The 17,954-nt window shown below is 44.6% G+C and overlaps 1 protein-coding gene across 2 annotated transcripts in view; it reads right to left on the bottom strand.

The window, feature by feature from the left end:
• The window catches only part of LOC308326897 (pecanex-like protein 3), a 41,506-nt gene extending 24,458 nt beyond the window's left edge, over positions 1 to 17,048 (bottom strand). Inside the window, exons 1-14 of one of the 2 annotated variants that reach the window (XM_080779959.1) lie at positions 15,640 to 17,048; positions 14,093 to 14,301; positions 12,311 to 12,416; positions 12,079 to 12,118; positions 10,111 to 10,209; positions 8,199 to 9,968; positions 7,390 to 7,519; positions 6,216 to 6,385; positions 5,350 to 5,407; positions 4,886 to 5,027; positions 2,956 to 3,113; positions 2,543 to 2,696; positions 2,118 to 2,150; positions 245 to 416 (exon numbers count right to left, since the gene is read on the bottom strand). In XM_080779959.1, the coding sequence (XP_080636085.1) occupies positions 245 to 416; positions 2,118 to 2,150; positions 2,543 to 2,696; positions 2,956 to 3,113; positions 4,886 to 5,027; positions 5,350 to 5,407; positions 6,216 to 6,385; positions 7,390 to 7,519; positions 8,199 to 9,968; positions 10,111 to 10,209; positions 12,079 to 12,118; positions 12,311 to 12,416; positions 14,093 to 14,301; positions 15,640 to 15,792 (3,394 nt within the window). In that variant the 5' untranslated portion in view covers positions 15,793 to 17,048. The remainder of the gene's footprint in view (positions 1 to 244; positions 417 to 2,117; positions 2,151 to 2,542; positions 2,697 to 2,955; positions 3,114 to 4,885; positions 5,028 to 5,349; positions 5,408 to 6,215; positions 6,386 to 7,389; positions 7,520 to 8,198; positions 9,969 to 10,110; positions 10,210 to 12,078; positions 12,119 to 12,310; positions 12,417 to 14,092; positions 14,302 to 15,639) is intronic. The other variant, XM_080779960.1, reaches the window with a different exon arrangement.
• Between the last annotated feature and the right edge of the window lie 906 nt (positions 17,049 to 17,954).

The raw sequence follows: 17,954 nt of genomic DNA, 5'->3' as shown, positions 1-17,954 counted from the left end.
ATTCCTGTTCTGTTCATAAAGAAGGTTGTTTAGGCCGAAACGTTGCTGGTTCCCTAATAAACTATTTCACTGCATTTGAAGACAGTGTGCAGGAGTCCCTTCTTTTTCAGTATGTCGGGCACTTCTCCTCCTACACACCTGTCGCAAAATGTTCTGCTAATTATATTGCCAACTTGCAATATCCTCTCAGCCTACAGGTTGGGAATCAGTGGTCTAACACACACACACACACACACACACACACCTATGAGCATGTCCCTGGCACAGAGGAGGAACTGCCCAGAGAAGAAGGTGACACCGTAGAGGGAGAAGGGCTGCAGCCTGGCAGAGCTTCCAGACAGGTCAAAGATCCAGATCATCACACAGCACAGGCAGAAGTACACCGGCCGGCTGTACACAATGATCCAGTTATGGCCCTGTTGTCAGGAGGGAACGGACAGAGAGCAGATAATGGGTGAATTACTTAGCTTCCAGCTGACAACAGATTCAACTAGAACTGCACTCTGCCGAGTGCATACTTGCTTGTTGCACACTAGTAGGCCAACTAGTGCGCAAGCAGAGCACGCAAGTACTTTCGACCGCTGTAAACTGTCACATCTCAGTATCTCTGTGAAGGAACGTTTGAAATGTATAATCATTAGGTGTAACTATTTGCTACGTACCTACTTTTTTACAGTTTTATCGATGTAGATATATTCTGGATAAATTTTTGTTTTTTTAAAGAAAGATAAATCATTGATATGTGATGAAAAAAAAGGTATATAAACTGAATTAAAATATGTTATACAGTATAATTATTCTGTGGAATCTCAATATCTCTGTGAAGGAACGTTTGAAATGTGAAGAAACGTTTGAATAGAACGTATTCAGCTAGTCATACATATACACACCACGTACTCTGGTCCCAGCAGATCAGGCACAATTTGCTATTTTATTTTTACTGATTATGTGTATATGTATGACTAGCTCTAAATAATGACGTAAGACATATGTATACATATACTATATAGAGTATGTAGTTGTAAGTTGATTAGCGGTATACTGTGGTTACTTTGTGCCAAAACGTGACAGCCGTCCCGCCATTTGATGCGTATGCAAGAAAAACAGCAAATCTGTGCCTGGTTTGCTGGGACCAGATTACACAAATGACCATATTTCTAACGTCATCATTGAGAGCTAGTCATACATATACACACACCACGTACTCTGGTCCCAGCAGATCAGGCACAATTTGCTATTTTATTTTTACTGATTATGTGTATAGTATACGTATGACTAGCTCTAAATGATGTCGTAAGACATACGTATACATATACATATACTATATAGAGTATGTATTTGTAATTTGATTAGCGGTATACTGTGGTTACTTTGTGCCAAAACGTGACAGCCGTCAACCATTTGATGCGTATGCAAGAAAAACAGCAAATCTGTGCCTGGTTTGCTGGGACCAGATTACACAAATGACCATTTTTCTTACGTCATCATTGAGAGCTAGTCATACATATACACACACCACGTACTCTGGTCCCAGCAGATCAGGCACAATTTGCTATTTTATTTTTACTGATTATGTGTATAGTATACGTATGACTAGCTCTCAATGATGACGTAAGACATATGGTCATTTGTGTAGTCTGGTCCCAGCAAACCAGGCACAGATTTGCTGTTTTTTTGCATACACATCAAATGGTTGACGGCTGTCACATTGAAGAGACCGGGCGAAATTATTACTTGCGCGCTCTGCTTGCGCAAGTAATGAAAACAGGAAGGTTTTCAATGTCAAATTATTTCATGATGTTCTTTTAAATCTATATATTAGACTGAAGGATTTGATGTATTGCCCAGTATTATTTCTGAAGACAAGTGAAGATTATAAGAATAGAAGTAGAGTGGATGCCCCAGCCTGTACGAGTCTCTGGTGCCGCGACAAAGATTGCCTTCCCCTTCCAGCTTCCCTCCTGCAGCCAATAGTGCTTGGCTGCCCAGGCCAAGCCTTATGTACCCGACACAGAGGATTCAAACCCCTAGTCTTCGACTCTCCGTGGTGGTGGACAGAAACTTTACCCCTACACCACCCAAGTGCTTAAGTTATCAACTGGAAATAAAACACTCACATGCATTGGAGAAGCTGCATCAGGTTGTACACTCTGTAAGAAAAGATGTTGGCATGGATTGATGGTAAGTTCTCATACAAAAAAAGGAATCAACAGTTTAAGGAGATAACAATGAAGAGATCATACATCAAATATCTAATGTAGATGAGAGCTATGTGTCTCCATTCTTATACTGACAGCACCAACATTCGTTATCTAAGCTTCTCTAGATTAATTAATGTGGCCTTTTCACTTCTTATTGCAACTGTTGGTTGCTTAGACTGCTGGTGCATGAGAAAGTGAAGCTCTTTTAATAGCCATGCTTGTATGACACTGTTCTGGATAAAATGTGAAGTTTCTCTTGATAATGGCATCAACTAAATGCACCAAAATCTAAAACAGAATGAAGAAGATTCAGTTATTGCAAGCCAGAGGCAGGACTGCACCTTGAGTAAGGAGTACTGGCAGCTAGCGATGACCAGGCAGAACTGGAAGACCCAAATGTCCCTGAAGAAGCCCTGGAGCAGCAGCAGGAACCCCAGGAAGGCCACCAGGCTGGCCAGCACCACGGCAAACACATTCTCCCCCACACGCCGGTTCCTGACACAAGGGTGAAGTGGGGTCAGTTGCACTAGACGTGTAACTACCAATTTGCATGGTTTTGATAGCGTTCTTTAAAATCCACTTTCACGATTCAAGGAATGATGCATGGCGTTTACACATAAAAAGTTACATTTTAAACACATTTTAGTCACCTTGTAGGTGCATGGTTATTTTGTGAGAGCTATCAAATATGCATATTTTCAACATATTCATTTCATTTTCAACACCCTATTAAAACATCCATCTATCATCCTACCTGTCTAACAAGGCTAGCAGGGCCAGCCGATCATAGCGAACCCTCAGCCACTTCCTCGGCAGCACCCAGAAGCGATAGTATTGTTTGGGTTTGGCCTTCTCCTCAATCATCAGAGTGTTCTCCTGGGACTCCTGTAGAGACTCGTGGTCCAGGTCAAACTAGAGAGGTGTGGTGATAAGAGGGTTGAGAGGACTCCTGAATATTCATCAGAACCAGTTTTATTATCGTTATGGCAATTATTACTTCACAGACTAGGAATTTCCAGAGAGCTGTTCAACACAAAAACATGCGTTGCTAACAGCAAATCTGTGTATTTGTTCATAAATATGTTTGCGCCTGAACATTTACCTCATCTTCGTTAGCTCATCAAATACAATTCAGGTGTGAAATTGAGTATTTAGCTTATAAAGACAACTTAGCTCTAACTTGTCTTTGACTCGAGACAGGGTTGTGTTCAAACTTATTGACTCAAAGGCACACTAATGGGCAAGACAAAATCTCAAGGCACACCTGATATTCATATCCTGTCAAAATCCCTGTCACCTGTCACTGTTATTACTCTGTTTTAGTCTATTAACATTTATGTTTATATCTAATGCCAAGAAATATTCAACCACGCTCTATCTATTTACACCTTTACAAGAATTGTGGAAATCGCCACTACTGTAGGGACACCAGATTAAAAGTGGCTAAATATTTTTTTAATTTGCACCCGTTTTGAGAAGTAGTTTTTTGTATAAAGAATAATGTGTGGTTGACACAAAATCCTGAAGCACACCTGGACTTTCTCTCATCACACCAGTGTGCCTTGCAGTCAGCACACCATTTGGGTGTGCACTGGACTAGTGTTTCCTGCAGGAAAAAGCTTTGGCATGGTGCTGGGCGCGGGGGGGGGGGCTTCTGGCGTGTGCACTCGAAAATTTTGATTAATTAATTCATTCATTTGATTCATTAATTAATTAATAAGATTAATAAATTAAGATTAATTTGTATTATTGCTCTTGTATTGCTATTGGGGACACTGGGCAGGCACTGGGGAGACACTCAGGGGAACACTGGGGAGGCACTGGGGGACACTGGGGAGGCACTGAGGGGACACTGGGGAGGCACTGGGAAGGCACTGAGGAGACACTGGGGAGGCACTCGGGAGACACTGGGGAGGCACTGGGGAGGCACTGGGAGATACTGGGGAGGCACTCAGGGAGGCACTGGGGAGGCACTCAGGGGGACACGGGGAGGCACTCAGGGGGACACTGGGAGGCACAGGGGAGACACTGGGGAGACACTCAGAGGGACACTGGGGGGGCACTTGGGGGGGCCACTGGGGAGGCACTGGGCAGACACTGGGGAGGCACTGGGGAGAAACTGCAGCCACTGGGGAGACATTGGGGAGGCACTCAGGGGGACACTGGGGAGGCACTCAGGGGGACACTGGGGAGGCACTGGGGAGACACTGGGGAGACACTGGGGAGGCACTCAGGGGGACACTGGGGAAGCACTGGGGAGGCACTTGGGAGACACTCAGGGGGACACTGGGGAGGCACTCGGGGGGACACTGGGGAGACACTGGGGAGGCACTGGGGAGAAACTGCAGCCACTGGGGAGACATTGGGGAGGCATGACACTGGGGAGGCACTCAGGGGGACACTGGGGAGGCACTCAGGGGGACACTGGGGAAGCACTGGGATGGTGCATTTATATAGTATCCAAGGCGCTTTTACATAGATTGCGCATTACATTCACCCACACATGCAAGGCACCAACCAGCACATCAGGAGCAATTAGTGTGTCTAGTGTCTTGCTCAAGGACACTTCGACATTAACTCTGGGACCTTCGAACCTTGTGGTTACCATCCAGAAACTCTACCCCTGAGCCACCGCCGCGCCCACAGTGATAGCACATGAAACAAGCAAGCAGTGCACTGCTCACCTCAGGCATCTCCAACGGCACCCTGCGCACCTGCATACCCTGTAGAACCACAGGCCTGGGCTGGAGCATGGACAGCACTGGTGCCCCCTCCTGGACCTCAGTGGAGGTGAAGCTAGAGGACTGCGACTGTCTCTCTCTCTCCCTGCAAGTCAGGTAACGTCAACAAATGTTAAGTATATACCCTGTATACTGTAGTTATGAGCCCTAGTTCAGGTAAGGGGGACAATACTGCACTTGAAATACTGCATATCATCGATGTCTGGTTGTACGTAAAAAAAAAACAGAACATTTTAAATACAATCTGTGTTCCAATGGATCCAAAGGAATGAATCACTTTCATACTGTCATCCCTATTTTGGCCATGTAATTATAGACATTCTGTATCAAAGATATCAAATCTAAGTATTAAATTCATGGGGGGAAAAAAGGATAAAAAGATTCAATATAAAAGCTTGATAACTTACTGCACTGGGTCCTCATAACCACCTCCAGCAGGTCCAAATGTATATGATCTCTTCACTCCTGTTACCCAGAAACACAAATCAACCTCTGCAAGTGCAGAGTTTGAAAAGAGACTATGCAGGCCACTACTGTTGCATTATGTAAAGGTAAATTAAAATACTAAGCTGCTGGCCCTAGTTATCTGCACTGGATCTGAATGAGTGAACAGTGTCTATTACTAAACATAAATGTACAGTGAATATATGAATATCTATACTTCCCCCCCCCTGTCAGCAATTAAAATAAATTATGAATGTACATTATGGTACCTGTACATAAGACTATCAACACTGAGTATATACCTGTACTATATGGATTACATTAAGCATGTTGAAAAGTAAGGGAAGGTTTGTAGCATGTTGCTCCTTTTTTGAGACGCTCATGCAGAAAACGCAACATAGCGTTTTTTTTCTTACCAACTGCTCTCTTGCCATAATTCACAGGGAACACCAGGCCTGTTGATGTTCTGTTATTGGTCTCTAACATCTATGGCAGTATTAGCATAGTACACTTCCAGTCTCAGTCAGAGACATATTGAGAATAGTGTTTGGGAGGGGCAGACAGCATGGAGCAGCTTTCATGACTTTGTTTGGTCTGACTTGTTGATAACAGAGTTGATTAAAAAAAAAAAAAAAAAGTTTGGTTTGTGGTGCTTGCCGAACTGTTCAATACAAATACACATATCGTTACACCACTAATATCTAGCAAAAGTATGAGTAAGTGACAGTACATCGTTTTAAAATTCTCAAATGGGGGTCACACACGCATGCAGGTTTAAACACCACAACTCGCAGGAAGTGCAGCATAGTTGCCATTAATATTCACTCACCACTCTCATCGTAGAAGTAGTGCACGGCCCCCTCTGATGTGTCGTCGAAGGTGGAGGCCTCGTGGATGCCACCGCGGGGCAGCAGCAGCGAAGAGGCGAACTGTAAGGCTGAGGGCAGTGTACGGGTCCGAGAGTGGGAGGAGGTCCGAGCCCTCTGGAGGTCCTGGAGGCTAGAGGAGGATGGCAACATTGACGCTTTGGTTTGTTTTTCCATTGATTACCCAGCTAGCATTTAAATAATATTTTCATATGCAGATCTAGACTCACTGCAGATTCTCAATTACTACATTTCTAACAGAAAACGGTGTTATTTCTACATACTCCTACATACACTTTTTGAGGGGCGCTAGCCCCTCCTATAAGCAACTATAGTGTAGATTCTGTCTTAACAAACATTAAATGACATTGACAATGAATGGAGAATTTACGTCATGTGTTCGTGCAAATTGGCTGTCGGTATGTCGGTGGAAACGCTTGGCCAATAAGGGACCACTATTCTGGGTGACGTAACTAAGGTGTGTTTCAAGGTTGGTACAATAATTGATTGGAGCGCCCCTTACTTCACACGTGTGTGATTTTTTAAGTGGTGCAACCACTTCCTTACGCAGCTTTGTGTGGCTGTAGGTCTGAGCACGAACATAGAGTTTGGTTGGTTTTTACTGTTGCGCAGCCTAACACACACAAACATTAACTGTATATATGATGATTTTGGGTGTGACAGTACAGTAGAGGGACCCCCACACGGTGTAGCTGTCATTTCTCGACCGTTTCGGACGCGGGGTGGCTTGCCGGAACTGGGCCGGCACCCTGGACACGTTCCTGTGGGTCTGGAAGTTTCGGGGACCCCCCAGGTATGCCCACACGGAGTTGCACCACTTACTTCACACGGGTGTGATTTTTAATAGGAAATAACACAGGAGGTTAGTGCTGCGCTCATGTGGAGCGTGAATGTTGTATGTGAACATTCAATGTTGTGCAGGATGAAATCAATGTGCTTGGTATTTTTCAAACCTGGAAGCTTAGCTGTGACAAACTCTACAGATACTCTATATATATATATATATATATTTTTTTTTTCCATCATTCACATTGATGACATTATAACGAGTATAACTCAAACTCAAGCACCTGTGTGAATATTGCTAGCTTGTTCGCATGATTTAGCTTGGCTGACCTGGGTGGGGATCCCATGGTGGAGGGGGGAGGTGTGGGGTTGCTGCCTGCGTTGTGTCTCCTGCGGATGGCCTGGGTCCTCTTTACACTGCTGACTGAGTCACGTTTGCCCCCGTCCTCTGGGGCCATGGCTGTAGGGGGACAGTGACATATGAAAATATTTGCCTATAATGATTTGCCCAAAATTGAAACAAAGTAAAAAATAACTACATTGGCTGCCTACTGTACGGACAAAAGTTTGAAACTAGCAATACTCTTGCTGTAGCTCTGGTCCATAGCTCTCTTTAGAGCTATGTTACTCTCGACTTCCGGGGCTCACATGAAAGCAGACCAGCTCGTCTTTAGCGTAAATAAAAATAAAGTTTTTGCTACTCAGCAAAACAAAGTTGTGTCATTAGAAAGCCTACTTTCCTTAGTGGAAGCACTCTGAGCCCCCCACCACATGTATAAAAAGGTACCTTTTGGCCAGAAAGGGATTTTTTTTCACCGGAGGAAAAATATTCTCTATGAGGCAATTCTCTGGGCAATATCGGTAGAAGGCACTTTCAACATGGTGTTCCTATTTTGGGCACGTCATTACCATTTTCAAAAGTAGCAAAAAGAGGAGGTCACATTACATAACGTTGCAACGTGTTGTAAGCTTGCAGATCTGCAATTTTGTACGATACAACGAAGTAGGGCATTATTTATCACATTTACATGAAAAAAACAAGCTGAAATACAGATGCAACAGAGATGATATAAAACAGAGACCATATGCCAAAGACCAGTGCTGTAATTAGTGTATGTAAACAGTTGAAATGACCTCACCTCCGCCCACAGCCCCCTCTTCAACCAGCTCTCCTGTCCTCCACCCCATCTGGTTCCCAGTCCAGGAGCCTCCCAGAGAGTCCAGCCGGTGGTGATGAGCTCCAGGAAAGCCGTCAGTGTGGATGTTCCGGGCCTCCAGGTCAGACTTGGAGAGTGTGAGGGTGCGTGGGGCCGGAGTGGAGGACAAGGGCATGGCGAGAGCCACAGGGGGCACGGCCGCTGTGGTGCTCTGACCCCCACCGGCCCCGTCCATGCTGAGCACCCTGGCGTGAGTCTTTGCGCTTGCCGTGCTGGCTGAACGATGAGCAGCACGTGAGTGTGTGTGTGAGGGGCCGGCCACAGAGTCTGGCAACTCCCCGTCCCTTTGTGGGGCAGGCGGCGGAGCTGCAGAGGGTAGAGGGGACACGACGCCAGCGTTGGTGAGGTCTGGGGAGTAGCAGGAGGTAGAGGAACTCGAGTCATCTTCGTCGTCGTCGTCATCATCGTCAGAGCTGTAGCGCCGCTGAGACCCCAGGCTGGAGCCAGCACTCATGTCGCTGCCGTCGTCCTCATCGCTGGAGTCCTCAAATAGGCTCTCGCTGTATGCCTTGACGCCCAGCCGGCTACGCACAGGGATGTAGTCCCTGTGCTGCCTGTGGCTGTGGTGACGCCTGTACGGGCCACAGTCGAAGCTGCCGCTCATTGCGCCGACCCGCTTGCGGGGGGCTCGGGGGGCTTTCCGTCGGCCTGGCCTGTGGCCCGCGGATGTCCGCAGTAGCTTCAGGTCTTTGGGGCGAACCACCTGCTGCTGGCCCTGCAGCGCAGGCCGGTCTGATAGCAGGAAAGGGGCAGATGACACGGGGAGGGCAGGCTCAGAGCTCACTAGACCCAGGGCCAGCCCTGAGGACACCGAGTTGGCCTGTCGCGGCGGGGGCGGCGGGGGAACCGGGACGATCCGATCTATATCACGAATGTCCATCGAGCGGTCACTGCTCGAGGGGGAGGAGTTCTGTTGGGGGAGAAGAGGTGGCTGTGCGATATCAGAGGGCAAGTCCTCCCCCTCTACGAGTGTCCTGTCAAGCCCTTGGCTGAGGGAGTGATCTTTGGAAGGTGAACGCAGCAGCACGCTGTCGGACAGGTTGTCAGTGTCACTGCCGTCCTGAGCCGTTAGATCCTCCAAGGGCTCGGGGAGCTCAGAGCCTGCGGCAGGGACTGAGGAGAACGCCCGTGCGTCCGTGGGTCGTGGCAGGCTGAACGAGGGGCTCTCAAGCTGCGTGGAGTCCGTTTTCTCGCTGCGGTAGCTGCTAACGGTGCTGAGGGTCTCACGGTCCGTCGTGGCCCCTCCGGCACTGAAGCAGCTATCCGTGGAACCAGCGGCTAGGGCCACCCCACTGCGGCTTCCCGGGTGCTCTGTCCCAGGGCCAAATGCCACAGGGTCGAGGCCCAGACCCAGAAGGTTCTGACTTAGCTCTTCGCTCAAGCTGCTCTTTATAAGTGGGCTAAGGGGAGTCTCCCCCAGGCTCTCGGACTCAGCTGAGGGACCAAGGGGAGAGTAAGCCCTCATACAGTGTCCCTCAGGACTCTGGGGAGACAGTCGCTCCAGCGCCCCAACCTCCACCTCCAGTATGTGTTCTTTCTCCCCACCGTCTTCCTGACTGGAGGGGGAGGGTGGTATAGACAGACAATCCCCAGACTCTCTGAATCCGGTTGACACTCCAGGCACTCCCATTAGGCCTGGGAATTCCCCTCCGAGAGCTGCAGCCAAGCAGGACTGGACGACACTAGCAGCCCCTATTGAGCGAGAAATAAACATTAGAAAAAACGAGCCATTAATTCTCAATAAATTAGATTGATTTGAACCTTAAGGAAAAAAAAAAAAAAAAAAAGACATTGTTCAGTTAATTTTGCAACCCTACAAATGAAGCTTGCTTACTACTGATTGTATCTTGGGAGCTCTGACGTAGAATCTCCCGGTGAGCTGAAGTCATAATAACATTATTGCTGCCTTGCTCCCGCATTAGCTCCCTGATATCTGAAGTGCAAATATGGAAACTGTGGTTACAACACTACTAGTAGGAATAGTATAGACTTTATTGTCATAGTAAAATGCACAACAAGAAGAAATGGTGAATAAGTGAAATGTTGCTTTGTGATGTGACAACTATGACCCCGCCATTTATCTCATTCCAAATACTCAGAGACTATCTCATTCAGTCAAGATAGAGTGGTTAACACTTAACAGTACCCATTACCTCAGTACAGGCATGAAAACTAAAGATAATATTAATCAAGATAATTATCAAGGCATCCTCCAAAACAAAGAATGGACTGATTTCTATAACTTGGTATGAGTTCAAACTAGTATAATACCAATCCAGTATATTTTGCATTTTCTTAAGTCTTCCAGTGCCAACCCATCATGCTATACATTGCGCTATACATCATTTGTGCACTTGTCAAAAATACAATTTCAACATGTTATGTAGGGAGTAGGGGTAGGGAGTAGGGAGTAGGGGAGTAGGGGTGTTCGATATGGTGATAAATATTGTTGGGACGATACAATGTCTCCACGATACAGTTTTTTAGAGTTATCGTTTCCATCACGATAAATTCGCTACATCAGATGCAGTGAATGCACGTTCTATGATGTGTAATTTATACTTCTGCAGTACGACGGTTTCGTTCACCAAAAATAACAAATCTACAAGCTAACAACGCGTCGCTACTGCACCGCAATGCAAGGCATAGTTTGCTTATAGATTGGTCGTGTTCTGTGTCCCAAGTCCCGCCCCCTTTCTTCTGGGCAGAGAGGGAAGCAGGAGTTTGTCTACGCTCCGCACAGAATAATGTGTAAAGAAATGGACGGGCAATTATACTCGAGCGAGTGGAGGTTGAGGAAGGGCTAGTTCCCAAAAAGAACTGTACGTCAGTGGTATGGAACTATTTCGGATTCTCGGTAAGGGACAAGGACCAAACGAACTTCATTTTCAGAATCCTACTGTTTTGCCGAGGGCCACTTCATACACGCTGTGTGCATGTGTGTGTCTATTTGACTGCGGACCCCCATCTGAAAAATATTTTGTGTGTGAGCTTGTAGATCGGCTATTTTCAAATAGCCAATGTGTATGATTAAAGTGGTTAAAAAGATATGTATGATATTCATACATTTAGCTGGGGACCCCCTGGAACTGCTGGACCCCACTTTGAGAACCAATACCAAAGCGTGTAGGTTAATCAATTTTTTTAAAGTGATTATATTATATATCATATTTTGCCACATGAATTCACATAACACCCTGCATATTCCATCGCATAATAAATATTAAATAATATTTTTGCCTGCGTTTTTCTGAAGGGTCTACTAATGGGATTTAATGTTTGTGTTAGGGACAAAACATTTTCTCATCATTGTCAATGGTGTTTTTAAAAGAAAAATTGAACTAAAAACAAAGATTAAACCTGTATATAGGAAGGGCAAACCGATAAAATATTGTTTATCGTGATACGGCTTGAAAAAATATCGTGATAATACTTTTGTCCATATCGCCCACCCCTAGTTGAGACTTTGTTAGTTGGTTGCCAATCAGGGCTCTACCATGTTGGATTTGTTTTCACAGGGGGGGGGGTCATGCTCATGCTATCAGACATACAGTAGCTGTGTTCGCTTTCACTTTACATTGCCGTTCTGAGCTGGAACGACCTAGTCTGCTTGGTTGCCAAAGTGGCTTAAAAAGTATATGTTTTTTATGTGTGTGTGTTTCTCATCCAACTGTGGGACTGGGGTTCACAACATGTAACTGGTTTGAACCATTCACTGGCATGCTTCATATAACACTACACAGATTGTAAACCTAGCCCAGTATGCGCAGCATGGCGGCTGCATGAAAACACAGATACATACCCTTGGTGCCTCCCGTATCTTCTAGCTGAGGTAAAAACTCCTAAAAGCAAGCACACACACACACACACACACACACACACACACACACACACAATTTGAGATCCATTAGGATGTGAATATAAAGCACATAGGACAACTAACAACAAAATATAAGTACTTAAGTTAATGGAAGGGAGAGATTAAAAATAGCCCTGCGCAAATTAACAACTGCTTAGCACGCAATAACCCTTACCGACACCTGGTTGAGCCCAAACAGTGAGTGCTGAGAGCTGCAGCGCACAGGCGGTGTTGAGTTGACCTTCCGAAACACAGTCATCTCCACACCGACATGACTGTCCCTGTGAGGAAATTAAAACGGCAGTGGAAAGAGGAAATAAATACACCATGCAGCATTTGAGTATGCTGTGATCTCCTTCAAATTATAGCACAAACATCCACTTATTGTTCACGGGACGTAATGGCTCTCATCATCAATCTAGAAACCAGCGCAGATCCAACTGTAGAAATCATGTTATGACAGGGTTCATGTGTGATTTATGAAACGGCTGTATCGTATTAATCATAGCATAAGAATGATAGTGTTGATAAATGTGAAAGCTGAAAACGACAATTTAAATATCAAATATAATTCTGGCTTTAGAGGTCGTGAACCTAGAGTGTACAACATGGACAAGTGGGAATACAGCCAAGAAGAGAAAAACTTTACTCTGGGTGGAGATAGATATTTGAAAAAGGAAGTCAGAAGAATGTGGTCTGGAAAAATAAATCACTGATTCAGGATTACGGGCCATCAAGGACAGTTGACGAGAAACAAAGACATGAAACTAATGTCTTAAATAAAAATATTTTACTACTACTAATAATAGGCATTTGTACATTTCCCGTAATGAATAGCCTACTTGCCATGTTGCCAAGCAACAAATTGTTAATACTCAACAAGTATTAACAGTTGACATTTTAGAAGTGACTAATGAGGTCCTATTTCTTACATATTTTAATACAGGCCCCAGTGGCTGTGGCTGTGCTGGCCATGGTTCTCTGGGCTGGCTGCATCGGATTTTCCAATGGCACGCCACACCCCGTCATCCTGTGCAATAATGGCGTATACACCATCTGTCTGACTCCTAAACAGCCTGACGAAGAGCTCCACCGTGGTCTACAGTACGTGCGTATTTGTGCATTGTTGAACCGGCAGTCATGCTCTGTTACAAGGTTTGTCTGTGGGGTTATCAGTTATTGTGTGAAGAGATAACCTTTGTCACAAATTGACGGCCGTGCCCCCAATTAAAACAATATGGAAATAGGTCTACCTATTTACATTATGGACATATTCAGTAGTAGATATAGGGCTAGGCCTTTACTAAATATATTTTGACATGCTGTATAGGTTAGGTTTAGTTATGCACGATTAATCGGTAGCATAATCGGAATAGGCCATATCGGCGATAAAAATGTCATATCGGTATTTGAACGATCTCAAAATAATACAGATTTAATCGGTTTTCGCCAACAAATGTTTTTAAATGAAAAATGTAAAAAGAATCATCAAAGAGTTCAATATAAATCAAAAGTGTCTAGTACCTCTAGTCTAGAACAAATATGTAAAATCTTGAGGAAAAATACATTTCATTTGTGTACTCATCTCATTCAGTAGTCATTCAGTTGTGAAAACAGACACTTGGAAAAGAGTATAGGCTATTTATTCATTTATTTAATACTTTTATTAAGACTTTGGGCCAAGCCTCTAGGGCCTAGGCTTGTTTCCGGTCATCATTTCATAATTGTGCACCCCTAGTTAGGTTACATCTTTTTAAGTGATGAATGTGTGGTTGCATAAATCAGATTCTCCAACTATGCTGCACTGCAAGTCTGTATCATGCACTATGCATCAGTGGTTTCATGTCAGGCTTATCACTGCAACCACATCCCAAAAAGTAAATTCCTTCTATGAACCTTAGACGTGGCAATGAAGTGTAAAGGCTTCTGACAAGCTTGCTTATCTAACATTGTTTACCTGTGTTGATTTCCATCATGGGTTGCTGACCCCTCCTCTCCCTCCTCTGCCCTCGGGGCATCGGCTGTGAGTGAGGCCTGCTTCTGCTCTATGATCTCGCCAAGGTCGAACATGGTGTGAAGCCGGAAGTTAACCACCTTTATGGCTGTGAAGAAGACTGCCACCACAGCACAGTACACCCCTGCTACCACCAAACTAGGAGGAAGGGCCTGAGAGGGAGGCAGAGATGACAACAGTAAATGAGGCTAGCTCTGTATTCTGTAGTGGAGTCACGAGACCATGTCAAAGAGATGCTGAACTTTGGTAGTTTTAGGTGTAGTCTAAATTCAAATATTATCAATCATCTTTACCAGATGCTAAGAGAGAAATCAGAGGATTGGGGACAAAGAATTACACATTTCTTCCCTCTTTCCCTTTACTAATTTTCTGATGAAAAAGTCTCACAAACCCCATATAAACACATAAATGAATGCATACAAAGAAGACTCTACTGATAAAGAACAACTTGATAGATTTTGGGCCAATCGCTCCTCCCAACAAACTTTCCCAATTTGAGGATGGTCTGAACTGATTATGTGCCAACTGGTTAACTCTTTAGTGTGAGCGGTTCACTGACGCGACGCCCGATGGCTGCAGTGGAGCTTTGGCCTTACAGTAAGTTTTAACAGTGGGTGACAGCCAGAAGAAATTTCCGGAAGTGCATCATGTCTATATGGGACCCGGCGATTGCAGGCGAACGGGCGATGGTCGAAAAGTGGGTGGGGCAACGTCGCTCGAAAAGCTAAAAATGAGCCATCTTTTCGGGCGATTGGGCGATGTGTCGGTCGATACTCGCCCGCTGTTAAAACGTACCGTTAGTGTGAAAGGAACACATGACTGAATGTTGAGCAGCCAAACCACCAATATCCAATGAAAGCAAGTTGTCTGGGAAGCATCAAATTGCCTCGCATCATCAGAACTGAAATCTGTGTGTAAATAATGCAAGTCCGGTTATTTACACCTGTCCATTATTTCACAGGGACTGACCTCTGTTACACAACAGGTTCATTAATTTGTTTACAGTACACTCTCGGAGTGAAAACTGTTTAAATTAAGGATATATCGGTTGTCAAAGTTGTACCAAAATGTGATCATCAGTAAAAGGCTGTGTGACTGACTTCCATCACATTCACGTAGTCTGTCTGGCAAACGGCAAGACCAACAAAACAAGTCAGTGTACTGCCTGCAGTGCTTCTAGTGTCACAAAGAAGCCGCCACGCACTGTTAGTGTCAAACTAGTATGAAGGCTTGAGGGGGCATAGTTGTTTGACACATTAAAAGAAAGTCCAATTAAGACAGCTGAGGCTAATGATAGAATGTCTCTAAAGCCTAATTGCATGCTGGTGTTGCAGTAAATAGCAGATATACATGCTACTTGATCTGCCATTTACTGAGCACGACACCAGCAGGCAACAAAGTATAAATGAGACTTTAGTCCTTCCGACATGGAGTGGTACATACATTCTCTCTCAATAATCTCTGGAACTGTGGAATTGCAACTAACTTACCATGTAGAGCAGAAATGGGAAGGCCAGGAGGAATATCCAAAGGTATAGGTGGAAGCAGTTGGAGAACGTACTCTGATGGGGGTCCACGTACCAGCCTCCTGTGAGCGAAGCCCACACCCCCTGCCGCAGTATCTGAAGAGCTTGGGAACCCATCTCCCTCCTTCAGGTCAAGTCAACCCAAAGTTGCAAGGTCTCCTCGGAGGCTTCTAACTGTGCTGCAGTTGTAGCCACAGTGTATCAGTGTGTCTACAGTGGCACTTCCATTTGGGATGGCAGTTTAACCATTTGGACTGAGTACAGTTTCATCAAGCATGCCAGTCCCTCGCGTCTCAAACTCGTACTTTAAATGCGCTTGCTGACAAACGCACTGTTGCCAAAAAATCTAGCCTAGTCCTTGTAGGGTAATCAGGAGAGTGACTTTTTGGCACATTGGTAATCCACTGAACGTATAAAAAGTATTCATCTGTAAGAAAAATCAAAGCTGTCTTTGATTTAATTCCTCATATTCCACTGTTAACAGGAATTCAAGTCATATGTATTGGAACATACACAAGCACATAATTTAAAAAGATAACACCTTAAAATGGTCTATTACTTATTGGTTTCATGTCATTATTTACATAGCAAATGCTGATTAATCATGTAAGTGATGACGTGTAAATGTTTGTACAGTTTTACTTTAGACAGACAACTATTTCCAGCCAAATAAACAGCATTTTCAGAGCTAGGTCAGTGTTGCCACAACCCAGCTTAAGTTTTCTAATTGACAGTAGCTTGGTAGCGACCAATTTAGCTCAATTGAACAATATCCATATATATGTCGACGGGGACAATTAATCAGTCGATAGTCGAGCTTGTTAACCGTTGGTAACTGACAATTATTTCAGCGGATAGCCTTACATTAGCATAATATGGCTAGCTAACGTTAAATAGCTGATAACAGTTCACTAGCTGGCTAGCGTTAGCTTCCTTTTGGTGTGATTTGATTTAATGAACATGTTGTGCCTCTCAGTGTGAGATCCTCTCCACAACATGAGCCCCGTACGGCAAGATGACTAAAACTTGAGTTGTTGTTCAGCTTGCCTCATGTTCTCCTTTCTTCCGCGTTTCAGTCCTTTGCAAGAAAATCTCAGATTTTTCCTTCCCACTAGCCCAGGATGCTAGCATGCTAGGTGGACTATGCTATGTGGACTAGCCAAAGCTGTCGATTAGCTGCAGGGCTAACTTATCATTGTTTTCTGCAGAGCTGTGAGGAAGGTCTCTCGTCCTCTTTGGCATAAACGCTTGTCGCCGTTAGATATCCAGCGGTTGCGGAGGTCCTCTTTCATGCTCAGCGACAGCTGCTCATTTCATTTCGTGGTATTTTGCATTTTTGTGTGGCAGAACCGTGATGTGATGTTTCAAAGAAGCTAGCTTGGCTAACTAGTTCTAGTTGACACACATGCTCGCACATGCGCATAGAGTAATGTTCCCAGAAAGATGATTGGTTGTAGCCAATGCGTCATAGATGGGCGGGGTCAGCAGCTGTCTTGTGTTCAGGGTTCATGTCATCAAAGATATCACGCACCATTGGGGAACAGTTTATTTAGAACAGAGTAAGTAGAGAATGCACACACACACACACACACACACACACACACACACACACACACACACACACACACACACACACACACACACACACACACACACACACACACACACACACACACTTTCATCATGAAAAACTACACTTTCTGAAACTGGTGAGACATTACTATAGACAGGTTATTTAGGTTATTTTCAAAACACCTGCAGTCTCCGTGCTGAGGCTACTATAGACATGACATCACTACAGCAATATGAGGAAGATAGAATTGTACAATTATTAAATGTGTTTTCCTTTTCCATAATAGGAGAGAGAGATGAGACTACATTTGATATCTAGCTCGCACATTATCTAGATAATTAGATGTCTATACACTCTATACTAAATTAATTAACTGGGCCAAAGCTCATTGGGAATGTATGCCTCTCTCTCCGTTGTACAGTATCTGTTGTCAGAGAACATAATGCAGTACCCTATATCATGTACTTGCATGCCAGTCTGTGTGACATCAGTACTATGACAGGTGATAGCATATTGATGACATCAGGGATCTGCCTGATGGCATCCATATACGCACGCACGCAGACAGACAGACACACAGACACACACACACACACACACACACACACACACACACACACAAGGTCCATGCACGTATAGATACATAAATTAAAATGAGATAATGAAATAAAATCCAACTAGATAAAGTGCCCCTCGGGGCACAGGT

Source organism: Protomyctophum bolini, assembly GCF_963924005.1.
Source record: "Protomyctophum bolini genome assembly, chromosome: 13".
Taxonomy (NCBI): Eukaryota; Metazoa; Chordata; class Actinopteri; order Myctophiformes; family Myctophidae; genus Protomyctophum; species Protomyctophum bolini.
Note: the sequence above shows the minus strand (reverse complement) of the source record. Positions and strands in the feature narration are given on the sequence as shown.